Raw genomic sequence first — 17,704 nt, forward strand, 5'->3', positions numbered from 1 at the left:
TGACTTCACTTTAACTTTTCACTTTCATGCATTGGAGAAGGAAATGGCAACCCACTCCAATATTCTTGCCTGGAGAATCCCAGGGACAGAGGAGCCTAGTGGGCTGCCATCTATGGGGTCGCACAGAGTCGGACACGACTGAAGTGACTTAGCAGCAGCAGCATGCTCAGTTTGAGTCCTGCGGCTATTACTATTATTACTGTTATGGTTGTTTGGGAGGAAGAGTTTGTTTGTTTTATGGACAGAGTTTCTAAAACCAATTAATTTTTTTACTGGTTAAAGGTTATTCAAAATTTTCTCTCTTGAGAAAAAACTGGCAAGTTATATTTTCTAGAAATCTGACCAATTTCAAATATGTTAGCATAAAATAATGTTCATGGAATTGTTTTTGATCTTTTTAATGTTTGTTGTTCTTCATTTCATTCTAAAACTGTTTATTAATACCATCTCCCTTTTTCTGATTTGACATGACCCTGCTTATTTAACTTATATGCAGAGTACATCATGAGAAACGCTGGACTGGAAGAAACACAAGCTGGAATCAAGACTGCCAGGAGAAATACCAATAACCTCAGATATGCAGATGACACCACCCTTATGGCAGAAAGTGAAGAGGAACTCAAAAGCCTCTTGATGAAAGTGAAAGTGGAGAGTGAAAAAGTTGGCTTAAAGCTCAACATTCAGAAAACGAAGATCATGGCATCTGGTCCCATCACTTCATGGGAAATAGATGGGGAAACAGTGGAAACAGTGTCAGACTTTATTTTTCTGGGCTCCAAAATCACTGCAGATGGTGACTGCAGCCATGATATTAAAAGATGCTTACTCCTTGGAAGGAAAGTTATGACCAACCTAGATAGCATATTCAAAAGCAGAGACATTACTTTGCCAACAAAGGTTCGTCTAGTCAAGGCTATGGTTTTTCCTGTGGTCATGTATGGATTTGAGAGTTGGACTGTGAAGAAAGCTGAGTGCCTAAGAATTGATGCTTTTGAACTGCGGTGTTGGAGAAGACTCTTGAGAGTCCCTTGGACTGCAAGGAGATCCAACCAGTCCATTCTGAAGGAGATCAGCCCCGGGATTTCTTTGGAAGGAATGATGCTAAAGCTGAAACTCCAGTACTTTGGCCACCTCATGCGAAGAGTTGACTCACTGGAAAAGACTCTGATGCTGGGAGGGATTGGGGGCAGGAGGAGAAGGGGACGCCAGAGGATGAGATGGGTGGATGGCACCACTGACTTGATGGACATGAGTATGGGTGAACTCCTGGAGTTGGTGATGGACAGGGAGGCCTGGCGTGCTGCGATTCATGGGGTCGCAGGGAGTTGGACACGACTGAGCGACTGATCTGATCTGATCTGACCTAAATTACCAACTTTTGGTTTTTCTGAAATCAGTCACTGTGTTTTCCATTTGATTAACTTCCATTCTTCATTGTTTACTTTCTTCTACCATTTGTACACTCTAACAATATTTTTATAACTTTTTGAGCTGAAAACTATAAAGTTGTATTCAAAATGTTTAACTTGAATCCCAGAGGATTCAATATATATCATTTAATTATCATTTCTAAATATCTAGTAATTTCCATTATGCTTTATTCCTTTGACAGATTAATTATGAGTGCCACAGCACTGTTAGCTTTGTGTTTTAAAATCCTCAAGAACCACTAGTCTATTAAGTCTATTAGATTTATAATTACTGGGAAGTTTTTAAAATGGCCCACCAAATTGTGAGTTTGTCCTTATAATTTTTCAATATATGCTTTATATATTAATATTTTTAGCCTATGTAATTGCAAGTTAGATATCATTTTAGCACTATAATTTATCACTGTATAAATCCCTTCTCTACCCACTAAAGACTATACTACCTAAAATCAATACAAGCTACTTCAGTTTTCCTTCAGTTAGCATGTGTTGGCAAATACTTTTCCCATCCTTTTAGTGTCACCTTTGATGAAATTATTTTTGTTATCTCTTATTAACAATGACCAGGTGGATTATTTTTAATCTAATCTGATAACCTGAAGTAGTAAATTTGGTCCATTTACATTTATTTTAATTCTTCCCTGCATTGTAATCCTTAAAATTTTAACAAAAGTATTTCATTTAAAGTCCAAAGTAAATTTTTTACAGCTTTATCCTCCTGATCATCACCAGGATCATATCACTCACTGACTCCATTAAGTCATTCAATCTTACATGCTATTTTTATCCTGTGGTTTAGGACCATTTTGTTAATATCCCTTTAATTAATAAGTACAATTTTTACTACTATTGTTTTTGCTTTATATCAGTTCTTACTTAGAGCATTTTGTTGCTCACCACTACTACTTACATTTCACTTCTTTCAAGTTTCAATTTCCAGTATTCTAAAGTATTTGAAGAGTAGTAGTTCTTTCAGGAAGGGTATATTGACAAGTTGTATATTTAATGTCTTAAGTTCACTCAAACTGGATAGCAACTGTGTCTGTGTAGTTATTTTATTAGCACTTTGTGAAATACAGGGCCATTATCCTCTGGCATCTGTCCTTGCTACTGAGAAGTCAGTCATCACTTTAAGGTTTATTCTTTGTCAGGGCTATGCTTTTCCCCTCTGGATGCTTTGTATGAATACATTATTTCTATTTCAGCATTCTACAATTTCTCCAGGATGTGTCTGCACTGAGTTTTGTTTATATTCTGATCATGACCCTTTGTTACTTCACTCATAAATTTATGCTTCTCATCAATTCTAGAAAATGTTAAGCAAATATATACTTGCATATAATTTCTGTTTCCATTCTTATTTGGTGTTCTTTATCACTTTTAGATATACTGGACCTTTCCAGTCTCTCTTTCACCTGTTAGAATCTTTTGTTTTCCTTATCTCACTGTATTTGTATAATTTCCTCAGATCTATGTCCTAGTTCTCTAAATGTCTGTTACAGTCCAATAAAGATTTTGATCTCAATGACCATTTTTAATTTACACTTTTCTTTCCCCCAACCTTACACCTTCTCCTTTCCTATGCCTAGCTATCATGTTTTCAACTCTTATACTCAGAGGCATTAAGACATAAAATCATTATATTTAATTCTGTTAAAGGCATTTATCATTTTTAGCTTATAAATATATTATCTGAATTTTTAGTTAGTGCCTGATTTTTCAGTATTCAGGGACTATTTTAAAAGTTTGGAAATTTTGGATTATGAGGTCATTTTTCACTGGCAATATTTCTGAGAAAGCAGTATAGCTATAAACTTAAATTATATTTTGCAAGAAAGGTCTTAAGTTTACAAAGACCTTTATACTGGTGAATCACAGAACCAGAGTGTTAAGTCATTTTCAAAGAATAAAACACACAAGCACATATACACACACAACTTGATTAATATTACCCAGGCAAGAAATACCAGTGCCATCAACATTTCCTTCTTTCCAAATTAGTAAAGACTTCTCTTTTAATTTCACCCCTCCTTTCAAACTATACTATCACTATCTTTTACCCAAGGCCCTAATTGGTTATGTATCTCCCAACATATATAAGAGAATCAAAGAAAAGAAAATGAAAGTGTTAGTCACTCAGTCATGTACAACTCTTTGAGACTCCACAGATCATAGCCTGCCAGACTCCTCTGTAAATTTCCAGGTAAGAATACTGGAGTGAGTTTCCACTTCCGTCTCCAGGGATCTTCTCAACCCAGGGATTGAACCCATTTCTAAGTAGCTATTAATATATTCCTTGAAACATAATCCCATACAAAACTGAGTTATTACATATATTTTATCACATATACTAAATATGTTATCCCTTCTTTCCATTTAATTAATGACTATTAAGTGTTTCATGTTTTCAGTTCAGTTCAGTCACTCAGTTGTGTCCGACTCTTTGTGACCTCACGAACCACGCCAGGCCTCCCTGTCCATCACCAACTTCCAGAGTCTACCCAAACCCATGTCCATTGATACAGTGATGCCATCCAACCATCTCATCCTCTGACGTTCCCTTTTCCTCCTGCCCTCATCTTTCCCAGCATCACGGTCTTTTTCAAGGAGTCAGCTCTATACATCAGGTGGCCAAAGTATTGGAGTTTCAGCTTCAACATCAGTCCTTCCAATGAACACCCAGAACTGATCTCCCTTAGGATGGATTGGTTGGATCTCCTTGCAGTCCAAGGAACTCTCAAAGGTCTTCTCCAACACCACAGTTCAAAAGCATCAATTCTTCGGCACTTTCTTTATAGTCCAACTTTCACATCCATACGTAACCACTGGAAAAATGATAGCCCTGACTAGATGGACCTATGTTGGCAAAGTAATGTCTCTGCTTTTGAATATGCTATCCAGGTTGGTCACAACTTTCCTTCCAAGGAGCAAGCGTCTTTTAATTTCATGGCTGCAATCACCATCTGCAGTGATTTTGGAGTCCAGAAAAATCAAGTCAGCCACTGTTTCCACTGTTTCCCCATCTATTTGCCATAAAGTGATGGGACTGGATGCCATGATCTTCGTTTTCTGAATGTTGAACTTTAAGCCAACTTCTCTCTCCTCTTTCACTTTCATCAAGAGGCTCTTTAGTTCTTCTTCACTTTCTGCCATAAGGGTGGTATCATCTGCATATCTGAGGTTATTGATATTTCTCCCGGCAATCTTGATTCCAGCTTGTGTTTCCTCCAGCCCAGTGTTTCTCATGATGTACTCTGCATATAAGTTAAATAAGCAGGGTGACAATATACAGGCTTGATGTACTCCTTTTCCTATTTGGAACGAGTCTGTTGTTCCATGTCCAGTTCTAACTGTTGCTTCCTGACCTGCATACAGATTTCTCAAGAGGTAGGTCAGGTGGTCTGGGATTCTCATCTCTTTCAGAATTTTCCACAGTTTATTGTGATCCACACAATTATGTTTTACTAAACACAATTAATGTTCATTAACATTAATCAATAAGTCTCCAAAACTAAGAATAAAGCAGGATAAACTGCATTTTAAACATAAGTAAATTCTGGACCCTACTGTTGACAGATTTTAGATATATATTCAAGTATATTTTGCTACTTACCTTATGAGCAGGTACCAGATTTACCAAAACTGTATCCAAAAGCTCCTGAGATACTGTATCACCTTCACAAATAATAGAACTCATGAGATCCACCATATGCATATGAACTTTCTGATTGTGGCCATTGCTGAAATTCAAAATTGATATTTCATTTAAATTTAAGCATACCTGAAATTTATAGGATTTAATCATAACATGGAACATCACACTTTATTTTACAATGATATTAAGGTATTAATTAAATACAATTGTATATATTCATTTAAAGCTTCCTTCTCTCCAAAATCTTACAGTAGCATCCAAAATATTTTTTAAACTACATTTCCAAGATTACGTTTGCTAATTTTTATCAGTCTCACAATCAAAAGTAATTAAATCAAATGTAACTTTAGTTTGGCCTTAAATTCAGAGCATCAAACTGCTTTGTTGAAGTTAATTCTAACAGATGATTATAAGGAATACACAAAAAACTAAATGATTCACAGGAATTAAGGGGTCAGTAATATGTGATTTAAACAAAAGAAAAATAATATAATAAAAATATTTTTATATCAGATTAATGCCACTCTTGTATTATTCTCTACAATACAAAATTAGCTGTATTTATTTTCAAAACGTATCTATAAAAATCATGTTAATGAATTCTTAAGTTACAAATATTAGCCTTCTGATATTCATCATAAAAACACAGTTTATGCAGATTCATTTATAAGCTAAAAATTCTTTACATTTAAAAAAGATTATAATTTTAGTAAACTTACTTTATAACTGAAAATAATGTTCTGTATAATTGGGTAAAAATTTCATTGCTGTCTTCCAACTCAAAGCATATGTTATATGACTTGACCCAAGCAATGTTCTAAAATTAAGAGGTGAAAAGGGTAAAATTTTAATTAGTAAAAATATACATGTTAAGAAACCATTTTAAAATGTCACTTCAAAATATAACATACTGCTTACCTCAAGTAAATAAAAATATCTATTGAATTGTGGGCTCTTTGTATCTTCTAGTCCCTTCAACTGCCTTGTTATAAACATAAATATATCCTTAAAAAAAGGGACAAAGTTTTGTTTAGATTATGAAAACATCCACTAAATTCTTAAAGATAATTCAGCACTCATATGTATCTATGATGACAAAACTGTAAAGAACCAGTTTAAAAAAAGAAAAAAAAAACTTGCATTTGCCTCAAATTTTTTAAATGTGCATTATCATGAAAACACCAAATTTCTTAACCCCCTTTAAAGGAAGACAGTAAATCATTTACCATGATCTAAAAGTAGAGAAAGAAAAACATCTTACAGTAAGTTAAAAACAACAGCCCTGAAAACCGAGTAAAGTAAAACTTATGCTGTTATTAGAACGAACCCGTTGCAATGACTGAAAGCTGATTTGATCAGGTTTGTGGAATGGCATTATATATGGTAACTGTATAGAAAGAACACAGTTTAGGAAACTTAAAATTGCAAAACAAAATCACCAAGTGGAAAGAAAATAGACTGCAGAAACTTAGAAATTTTAAAAAGACCCTTAGAAGTTAACTTGTCAGGCTTCCTACCCAGTCATTATAATTATTAATACTTGTTTTTCCCTACAATTTATCAATCTATCTCCATCTCTTGCTTTTGACTTTTTATTACACATCCCTTTATACCCGCGTACAATAGGTTCAGCATCACTTTGAGTCAAATTTGTATGGAGATGATGTCTTTGGAAAGTTTGGAAAAGGCTAAAATTATAAAAGCTAATTTTAGAAAGGAAGCATGCTCATCTGTCAAAAAAAAGAGAGAGAAAAAAAATTCCCTTATAAGTAAAATGATAAACCTTATTTAAAAGGGAAGAAACAGAATATGCAGATTACTAAGTAGCTTTTCAAAAAAAATACTATCAAAAGTACATTCTTCAAAAATGGTTACTAAATACAACTACTCCTTAAATCAATTAAGTACCTCAAATGAGAGGTTCACAATTCATCTGGGTACACAACTGCACAGACCAGCTCACATTATCTACTTTAAGTCTCCAAGCATTCTCAAATCTTATAATTCACTTTACTTTTAAATGACAAATATTGTTCCCTATCTCCCCAATTGTGAGATATATAAGACAAACATGCCCACAGCAGTTTGGGCATTCCTTACCGAATCCCGGCTCAAGGGATCAAATGAGCAGGTTTCTCATTTCAGTTTTTAAAATGCAAGTCCCTGACTATAGAACCAAGTCCGGGCTGTTTTTCACCAAGGTAAACCCAGTTCCCAACAGGTAACTAACATAAACACTTGTTAAATATAATAAATCTAAATTGTCTTTTTTAAATTCATACTCAGTAATCTTCCCATGGGACTCATTTTCTAACCCACGGTTTCCGCAGTTATCTTTTATTACTGCTCGTCTTTCTAATGTTCTTCTAACCTGCCTTACTCAATATTTTTTTGCACAGTTATACTTATTTTCATTCTTTTTATCCACTGGATTTACCAGGTTATTCCCTTTCTTTTTCCATCTTTTAAGAATCATTTCATTGACATGCCTTTACTTAAAACTACCATAATAAAGTATTAGGTATGTTTTCTACCTTTCATTAAAATTTTGCCCATTGTATTTTCTTCAGAACAATGCACATCACATCTTCCATTATATGAATTAGGATTCATATAAATTCACATTTACAGTAGATACTGTCTTTTCAATAATGAACATGGTCTTCACATGAATTTTTAAAAAGGAAAAGGAAGTGTACCCCAAGTGATAGCACTAATGATGACATAATTTTAAAAGTATAGGAAATTCCCTGGCAATCCAGTGGTTAAGACTTGGCACTTTCACTACCATGGCCAAGATTCAATCCCTGGTCAGGGGACTAAGATCCCACAAGCAACACAGAGTGGCCAAAAAAAAAAGTATACAATACACTTTACTAATCAACTTCTTATTCTGAAGATCAGAACTTGTTTTATAAAATTAAGTACTAATTGGGAGGAGGAAATTCTACAGAAAATAAAGAAAACAAAAATAGTTTAGCAAAAGACTGCTGCAATTAATGTCAAAGACCCCAAACAAATAATCTAAATACTTTAATACCCGTTTCAGTTAGAAAGATAAAGTATCAGTCAATCTTGGCAGTTCTCTGAATCAGTACTTGCCTTTAATTTATCAGGGGATGTATAAGGAGCTTCAGGAGCATAAATTCGGAAAATATCAGCAAGGCAGCAGGCTACCAGTAAGCGAACATCTTTATCAGGATGCTTGAGGAAAAAGTCTGAAGCAAGATGTAAAGCTAGGTTTAAATAAAGCTCCTTTTCTTCTTCAGAGTCCTGGTCCATATCCATGAAAGTTTTCACAACCATCTATATAAAGATAAAACGAAATCAAATAATGACATCCTCTATGTAAACATATATTCATCTGAAAATAAAAACCATATTAATTACAAAGGTTAACTTTCAGTAATACACTTTCATGTTTCCTCTAAAAGTATCTATCTGTAGCATCCAATGAAGTACTTCCTGTGCTACAGTAAAAGAGAACATGAGGTGGACAGTTCATTAGTAAGACTCAATAGCATGTGTAACAAGTGGGACAGAAACAACAATCATGAAGAATTACATAGTTGAACTCTGTGAAGGGCTTTCTCTAATTTCAATATTAGCAGCCTGCACTATTTCTACTTCACATGAGACTTAACAAAATTGCCGAACTTGTCAGGGACAACGTAAAGGTGACCATCTGGCATCCACTAGGTGGTGCTACAAATACCAATGAACAAGTAGGACTGGACTGGGCCCCTGAGACACATGGCACATGGATCTCCACTCAGCTGCAGAGTGAACACTTGTGGGTAATGAAATGCCCAATGTCATACTGAATTCTCACAGCAGCTGTGGCTAACAGTGTTCCTCACAGGACGGACCCTCAGTTCTACTACACCGGAATCCAGGACCAGGCATACACTAATCCTTCCAGTCTGGCACTACATTAATTTAAGGGTACACTGTCCAGGGCTACTCTACTAACCTCTTCATTTTATTACTTTTAAGATATATGCTTTGATGGACTTAGGTGTATTATGGAGGGAGGAAGGGAAAGCTACATGCAAGGAACTCGTTCTTTCCTTGGAATCTCTTCACAAGAGTGAGAGAGAAAGTATACTTTGAATAAAATATTACAGGAAACTCTAGGAATTATATAAACAATGACATCTTACATATTAACAAGATTTTCTAAAACTTAACAGACGGAAGTGTAAATTAGAAAAAAAAAGCAAACTAAGCAGATTATTGCTGGGCATAAATGTCTACAAAATAAGGAAAGGATACTACAAGCACTGCATGTGAACACAGTGGCAATCATTCCACCAAAATAAGCAAGGGTTAGACAACAGGAATTTCTCAATACTGTGTACAACTCAAATGGTGCTACAAACTCTTGAATACTTCATGCTATGCTATGCTAGGTCGCTTCAGTCGTGTTGACTCTGTGTGACCCCATAGACGGCAGCCCACCAGGCTCCGCCATCCCTGGGATTCTCCAAGAAAGAACACTGGAGTGGGTTGCCATTTCCTTCTCCAATGTGTGAAAGTGAAAAGTGAAAGTGAAGTTTCTTAGTCGTGTCCGACTCTTAGCAACCCCATGGACTGCAGCCTACCAGGCTCCTCTATCCATGGGATTTTCCAGGCAAGAGTACTGGAGTGGGATGCCACTGCCAAAGTCCTTAAATTAAAAAAGATGTCTGAGAAAATAACATCCATAAAAGACACTAAATGCTAAAAGCTTATAAGTGGAATCTATCTCTGTGTTTACCATTCATTTCTTAGCAGACAATAAGGATGATATCATTGCTGAAATATAAACAAATGTGAGGAAATAAACATACTTTTTCTCTAAAAATTTAATAGGTCAAGAAAATCTAGATACTCAGAAATGAAAAATACCATATACAGTTTGCAGCTTAACCATTTCTAATAAAATATACACAAACTCCCAACTAGATAAAAGATCCACATACTGGTAAACTTAATCTGCTCAAAGATGCCTTTTGCTTTGAATAATAAACACCTTATATCTGTCATTCCAGTATTGTATGCATAGGCTACAATACTAAGATTTTATGTGAAATTTATAATAATACAAGGGGTTTTTTTCTTCTAATACAAATAATCATGCAGCAATAAAGTAGTATTGTAAGGCTCCTGGGCCTTCAGTGATTAATTATGGCAAACTTTCTACACTGGAAATATACATAAATATTAATAACCGGCAATATGTCTAGGTGGATACAACACTGAAGGGAAAAAAAATGCTTAAAAATAAAGAACATCTGAACTAATCAGTTTAATAATCTCCTTGGCCACTCTGCTCTTCTAACCATTTTAATCATGAAGACCATCAATGATGGTGAAAGATGAAATATTATTCAAGCAAACATGAAGAGTTTAACCATACAGTGACTGCCTCATGAATGGAAGTTCGCCATCCATCTTGACTCACTGCTGCACATCAGAAACCGAGAGCTAAAAGTAAAACTCTTTAATTTCATTTCAAAATACAAGAAAGTAAAATGTAGACTTAATACTCAGTAGAAAGAATTAAATCTTTTAAATTTAATTTTTAATAATTAAAAATCAAATTAAAATGGTTGTTTTTATAAAATAAATGAGATATCGGAGAAAGGAGACAACTTTCGACAGATAATAAGGAGTATAAGCATACTGGGGATTTGTCTTTTATACCCAAGTAGAGCCTGTTGGGCTACCGTCTATGGGGTGGCACAGAGTCAGACACGACTGAAGCGACTCAGCAGGAGAGGAGGCCCTAAAAATCCTAAGCTTCACCTTTCCAACTACGCTCCAATTAACAATAGCTAAGGAAACTCTACAATTCTTTACCTATTCCACTTTCTTAGCTCCTAATTACAGCTAACTAGTTTTGGCCATGAAATATTTTCTGCTCTGATGCGCTTTACCAAGCTGCCTTACAGCCCTATATGATTTCCGCAGGTGCTCTCCCCAACTCCACTTATCCTAAACGGATGCCCAAAGGACATAACCTAATTCTACTCACCTTTAACCGTCTCACCATCTCTTCTTTAGATATTTTATCTGAGATTTCCTTGACACCAGGAGGATAGGTAATTTTTCCATCATTGGTCCTTGTCTTTGAATGAGCCATGATGGAAATATTTTTACCCCTAAAACAAGAAAACTATTAGATGCAAACCAAAAAAAAAAGCATTAACAATATTCATAATAAACATGAAAAAAATTATAACTATTTCCTAATTTATAGTAATTCATTTATTTAATTAATTAAAATCATTTTATTGAACATTTCTCCAAATTTTAAAATTTTATTTTTACTTTCATTTCCATTAGTGACAAGCTAAGTTATTTGAACTAATCCTTCAATTACAAAAAAAATATGATTTTATTTAATTATATACTTACCTACATATATAAAATAGTATATAATATTTATAATATATACTACAAAATTATACATATATATAAAATACACAGCATTTTTTTTAACAGTATTACAAATTACTTGGGCCAAAATCTAAGAGAATTCAGGAATCCAGAGAAGTAAATGGAACATTATATCTACTTACACCCTGAGCCCATCTGCCAACCCTGACAAATCTAGAGTTCAGTTTCCATGATCTTACAGGCAAAGGAGGACAGACTCCTGTCAAGATAGAACATCAAACAAGAGACCCTTCCTGACATTAATGTAGAATACTACCCCAACCCCCCAAAGATAATGCTTTCCAAGAGTTCGCTGCATTCCAAAGCACGGATTTTTATGCTACAGGAATAAACCAACTTATTTCTCATTAGCAAAAATGTGTTGACTGTAATGGTTCCTATTTTGATTAATAAAGATGTGTTTGAGCCTAGCTGTGTGATTTAAAATTCACAGTCCAAAACCACAGTTACTCTTTCACCAACCTAACAATTTTATCCAGCTAACTAGCATAACCATGATACTAACACCCAATGAGAAAAAGAGAAAGGGAAAAGAACCACCAACAGGTCTTTTCTGTTTACAAAGTTTTTAAATAAAATACTAGGAAAAAAAAAATACTTAGAAACCAAATGTAGCTGCAGATAAAAAACTGGGTTTAATCCCAGAAATCCAAGGTCAAATTCACCATATTAACAGAATAAAAAAGAAAAATCATGTGATAATCTCAAAAAATTAAGAGACAATGTTTGAAGAAAATTCATCATCAATTTACAACTATAAAAGAAAATAAGGAAAAAAGTTCAACAAACTAAGAATTATATGAAAGATTTCTGAATCTGAGAAAGGTAAGATGCTACACCCTACAGCATAAATCATGCTTATTGATGCTCTTCTGAAAATGTTTTACCTATTTTCAGGACAAAAAAATACCTGCTGTCATCACTTGTTTAACCCTGTAATAGAGATGCTGCTGAAAACTCAAGATGAAAACTTATAAAAAATTCAGTGACAGATTAATTATACATCAGCATGAGCAATCTTATTGGACTAATAAAAATATTCTAAAATTGGACTATGGTGAGTTTCACATCTCAGGATATTTACTAAAAATTACTCAACTACACACTTGAAATAGGTCAATCCTATTAATTTTATGATCTATAAATTACATCTCAATAAAGTTGTTTAAATTTTTTACATTCTGAGACTTTCATATCTATATGGAAAAAGATGACACTGTACCCATACATCACACCATACACAAAAGGAATTTCAGGTCGATTAATGAAATAAATATTGAGGCAATTGGAAAGGATTTTAAAATAGAACGTAGGAAAACAACTTCACAACCTCAGGTTAGGAAAAGCCAAGAATCAAACCTACAGCTGTTTGTGTTCCTTCAACCAAAGAAGATATTCAGTGAATGCCTAGGATAAACCATTCTACAGGAAGGTAAATATAAATGTGATAGGATTCCCAGTTTTCCATAGAACCTGGAATATAAGAAAGTCTCTCTACCTTGCCTCAACAGAAGCAAAAGCTGTTCATCTTCCTTAACAACAGACACATGATTATGACCACAGACTACAGCTTAATAATGTAGACATGGTTCCATCTGTACAATCAAAACTTTATCAAGAACCTATTATTTGCATGCCATTCTAGAGTGGCTATAGGGCCACATGAGTTAAGATAGGTCTCAAAATTGACAAAGGAAACAGACATTACCCCTAAATGATTAAATCACAATAAATCCTAAAGTTATCAACAGAAATAACAAACAACGAGCCTGGAAAAATAGAAGATTGAAAGAAATCGAAAGTAGATGGGGGTGAAGTGTTAACAACATACAGAACAAAAGGACAGAGAAAAGAATCTGAATAAATCCCAGAGAACAAAGTTCAGAATTTGTTACTGGTCTAAAGCCATGACTAAAGGAAAAAGTGAAAGGAAGTAAAAGGGAGCAAAGAAGGAAAGGTAGAGCAACAAAGCAGCAGGGCTCTCAGTTTGCACTTCAGCTTCATAAGCAATGGTTTTGTGAGCAGAGGTTTGAAATACTTCTGTGAGTATACACATGGGCTGTTTCCTCAAAGTAAAGATAAATTCACTGGTCCCTCTCTATAAACAAACTCCATGTACCTTGAATTTTCAAGATTATGTTTAAACTTCTCCCAACCTCCTTAGGCTGAGCTTGGCTCTTCCTCCTACAGCTTGGAAAACTGTGAACATATCATAATAAGCATTTAATCACATCGCATTTAATAAATTCATTTGTCTGTTTCCCCTACTTGACTATAAGCTCCTTAAAACAAGGATTTGTTGTTCAGTCACTAAGTCATGTCTGACTCCTTGGGACCCCGTGAACTGCAGCACGCCAGGCTTCCCTGTCCTTCACTATCTCCAGGAGTTTGCTCAAAGTCACATCCATTGAGTCAGTGATGCCATCCAACCATCTCATCCTCTGTCACTCCCTTCTCCTCCTGCCCTCAATCTTTCCCAGCATAAGGGTCTTTTCCAATGAGTCAGCTCTTTGCATCAGGTGGCCAAAATATTGGGGCTTCAGTATCAGTCCTTCCAATCAATATTCAGGGTTGATATCCTTTAGAACAAGGATAGTATGTATCATTTTAGGCATCCTTAGAACACAGTAGGTGCTCAAGAAATACTTGCTGAATCAATGACCAGAACTATTTTAAGAGCTGGTGGCTCCAATAGGAAGTACAGACTAGGCAGAGGAGAAATCAAAACAGTAAGAACAGGAAACTGCTATAAAATTCCAATAAGAACTAATAAGGAACAGACTGCAGGGAATGACTAAGAATAAGAAAACTGATGCAAAAACTATGAATGCTTACTTGAGAGAAGTAGAAGATGATTACAAGATTCAAGAAAGTCAACCATTTAAATATCTACTGAGAACTTACTTGGTGTGACAGCAGTTCTCTAGGCACTAAGGATACAATGGTAAGCAGAACACATAAAATAATTGCCCTCATCATAAGAGAGATAGGGAAAAACCAGTGAGAAGTCAAGTTTTTGGAAAAATTAAGTTTGGAATACAAGGCAACTAGACATGTTAAGCTGAAGTTCTAGAGAAAAGTCAATGAAAGAAAATACTTTAGCACCACATATAGCTTACGCTTTGGGGGCTTACAGAATCAATAAAGAAAATGTGTAGGGTGAGCTGAAATACAGAGAATAAACTCTAAGAAATATCTGTACTGATGTGGCTGGGGGGGGGGGTGGTCAGGAAAGAAAACAGAAGAGGGTCAGAAAAGAGAGAAAAATATTGCTTTTTAACTAGGAAAAAAAAATGTTTGAAGATAGAGAGATGGTATATAGTGTTAGTGACTTTGGAAATACACATCACTCTTTCAAGATAACCCCAGGCTCTTGGACTTGGTAAAGTGATCTCTTTATGTACTTCCCAGACAACAACAGGAACAAACACCAAATAATAATGTAAGAGAAAAAAGGTGGAAAGGAGAAAGAGAGAAGAAGGAGAGCAATGCAGAAGATGAAAGGAAGATTACAGTAAAGAAACAGGCTATTCAACTGTTACGGGAAGTCAAAGGGGAAAGATACATTGACACACAGCTGTTCCTCTGAAATAGTGTCAAAGAAATTATTTGACATTCATTTTGTGTTGAATTTCAATAGTATACATTATGATAGAGTAAATGAACTACAAATAAGAAAGTAGTAACTTAAATTATTTATATACAAACAGGCCTGTGTCAGAGTCCATTTACACACTGTATATAAATGTACTAGAGAGTACATACGTATATGGACTTCCCAAGTGGCTCAGCAGTAAAGAATCTGCCTGCCAGTGCAGGAGATCCAGGTTTGATCTCTGCCTGGGAAGATCCCCTGGAGGAGGGCATGGCAACCCACTCCAGTATTCTTGCCTGAAAAATCCCATGGACAGAGGAGCCTGGCGGGCTACACAGTCCATTGGGCTGCAAAGAGTTGGGCACAACTGAGGGACTTAAACACCTCACACATATATGTATATATTAATTTCAAATACCATTATGTACCTATCATTATAAAACCTACAGTTTTGTATACAGAATGAACAATGAAAAGCAAACTATTCTAATACTAAAGAGTTTACACAACCACTGAGTAAGTTCCATACAGTCAGCAAAAACAAGACCAGGAGCTGACTGTGGCTCAGATCATGAACTCCTTATTGCCGAATTCAGACTTAAATTGAAGAAAGTAGGGAAAACCACTAGACCATACAGGTATGACCTAAATCAAATCCCTTATGATTATACACTGGAAGTGAGAAATAGATTTAAGGGCCTAGATCTGATAGAGTGCCTGATGAACTATGGAATGAGGTTCATGACACTGTACAGGAGACAGGGATCAAGACCATCCCCATGGAAAAGAAATGCAAAAAAGCAAAATGGTTGTCTGGGGAGGCCTTAAAAATAGCTGTGAAAAGAAGAGAAGCGAAAAGCAAAGGAGAAAAGGAAAGATAGAAGCATCTGAATGCGGACTTCCGAAGAATAGCAAGAAGAGATAAGAAAGCCTTCTTCAGCGATCAATGCAAAGAAATAGAGGAAAACAACAGAATGGGAAAGACTAGAGATCTCTTCAAGAAAATTAGAGATACCAAGGGAACATTTCGTGCAAAGATGGGCTCGATAAAGGACAGAAATGCTATGGACCTAACAGAAGCAGGAGATATTAAGAAGAGATGGCAAGAATACACAGAAGAACTGTACAAAAAAGATCTTCACGACCCAGATAATCACAATGGTGTGATCACTCACCTAGAGCCAGACATCCTGGAATGTGAAGTCAACTGGGCCTTAGAAAGCATCACTACGAACAAAGCTAGTGGAGGTGATGGAATTCCAGTTGAGCTATTCCAAATCCTGAAAGATGATGCTGTGAAAGTGCTGCACTGAATATGCCAGCAAATTTGGAAAACTCAGCAGTGGCCACAGGACTGGAAAAGGTCAGTTTTCATTCCAATCCCAAAGAAAGGCAATGCCAAAGAATACTCAAACTACCGCACAACTGCACTCATCTCACACGCTAGTAAAGTAATGCTCAAAATTCTCCAAGCCAGGCTTCAGCAATACGTGAACCGTGAACTTCCTGATGTTCAAGCTGGTTTTAGAAAAGGCAGAGGAACCAGAGATCAAATTGCCAACATCCGCTGGATCATGGAAAAAGCAAGAGAGTTCTAGAAAAACATCTATTTCTGCCTTATTCACTATGCCAAAGCCTTTGACTGTGTGGATCACAATAAACTGTGGAAAATTCTGAAAGAGATGGGAATACCAGACCACCTGATCTGCCTCTTGAGAAATATGTATGCAGGTCAGGAAGCAACAGTTAGAACTGGACATGGAACAAGACTGGTTCCAAATAGGAAAAGGAGTACGTCAAGGCTGTATATTGTCACCCTGCTTATTTAACTTATATGCAGAGTACATCATGAGAAATGCTGGGCTGGAAGAAGCACAAGCTGGAATCAAGATTGCTGGGAGAAATATCAATAACCTCAGACATGCAGATGACACCACCCTTATGGCAGAAAGTGAAGAGGAACTCAAAAGCCTCTTGATGAAGGTGAAAGTGGAGAGTGAAAAAGTTGGCTTAAAGCTCAACATTTAGAAAACGAAGATCATGGCATCCGGTCCCATCACTTCATGGGAAATAGATGGGGAAACAGTGGAAACAGTGTCAGACTTTATTTTTCTGGGCTCCAAAATCACTGCAGATGGTGACTGCAGCCATGAAATTAAAAGACACTTACTCCTTGGAAGGAAAGTTATGACCAACCTAGATAGCATATTCAAAAGCAGAGACATTACTTTGCCAACAAAGGTTCGTCTAGTCAAGGCTATGGTTTTTCCTGTGGTCATGTATGGATGTCAGAGTTGGACTGTGAAGAAGGCTGAGCGCCGAAGAATTGATGCCTTTGAACTGTGGTGTTGGAGAAGACTCTTGAGAGTCCCTTGGACTGCAAGGAGATCCAACCAGTCCATTCTGAAGGAGATCAGCCTGGGATTTCTTTGGAAGGAATCATGCTAAAGCTGAAACTCCAGTACTTCGGCCACCTCATGCGAAGAGTTGACTCATTGGAAAAGACTCTGATGCTGGGAGGGATTGGGGGCAGGAGGAGAAGGGGACGCCAGAGGATAAGATGGTTGGATGGCATCACTG

At 36.0% G+C, this 17,704-nt stretch overlaps 1 protein-coding gene across 3 annotated transcripts in view; it reads right to left on the reverse strand.

The window, feature by feature from the left end:
* Nucleotides 1-17,704, reverse strand: part of PDS5B (PDS5 cohesin associated factor B) — a 189,151-nt gene that overhangs the window by 107,953 nt on the left and 63,494 nt on the right. For all 3 annotated transcript variants that reach the window (XM_027557450.1, XM_027557448.1, XM_027557449.1), the window contains exons 2-6: nucleotides 11,105-11,231; nucleotides 8,188-8,391; nucleotides 6,004-6,090; nucleotides 5,805-5,902; nucleotides 5,044-5,170 (exon numbers count right to left, since the gene is read on the reverse strand). In XM_027557450.1, coding sequence (XP_027413251.1) covers nucleotides 5,044-5,170; nucleotides 5,805-5,902; nucleotides 6,004-6,090; nucleotides 8,188-8,391; nucleotides 11,105-11,212 — 624 coding nt within the window. In that variant the 5' untranslated portion in view covers nucleotides 11,213-11,231. The remainder of the gene's footprint in view (nucleotides 1-5,043; nucleotides 5,171-5,804; nucleotides 5,903-6,003; nucleotides 6,091-8,187; nucleotides 8,392-11,104; nucleotides 11,232-17,704) is intronic.

The sequence above is a fragment of the Bos indicus x Bos taurus genome, chromosome 12 (assembly GCF_003369695.1).
Source record: "Bos indicus x Bos taurus breed Angus x Brahman F1 hybrid chromosome 12, Bos_hybrid_MaternalHap_v2.0, whole genome shotgun sequence".
Taxonomy (NCBI): domain Eukaryota; kingdom Metazoa; phylum Chordata; class Mammalia; order Artiodactyla; family Bovidae; genus Bos; species Bos indicus x Bos taurus.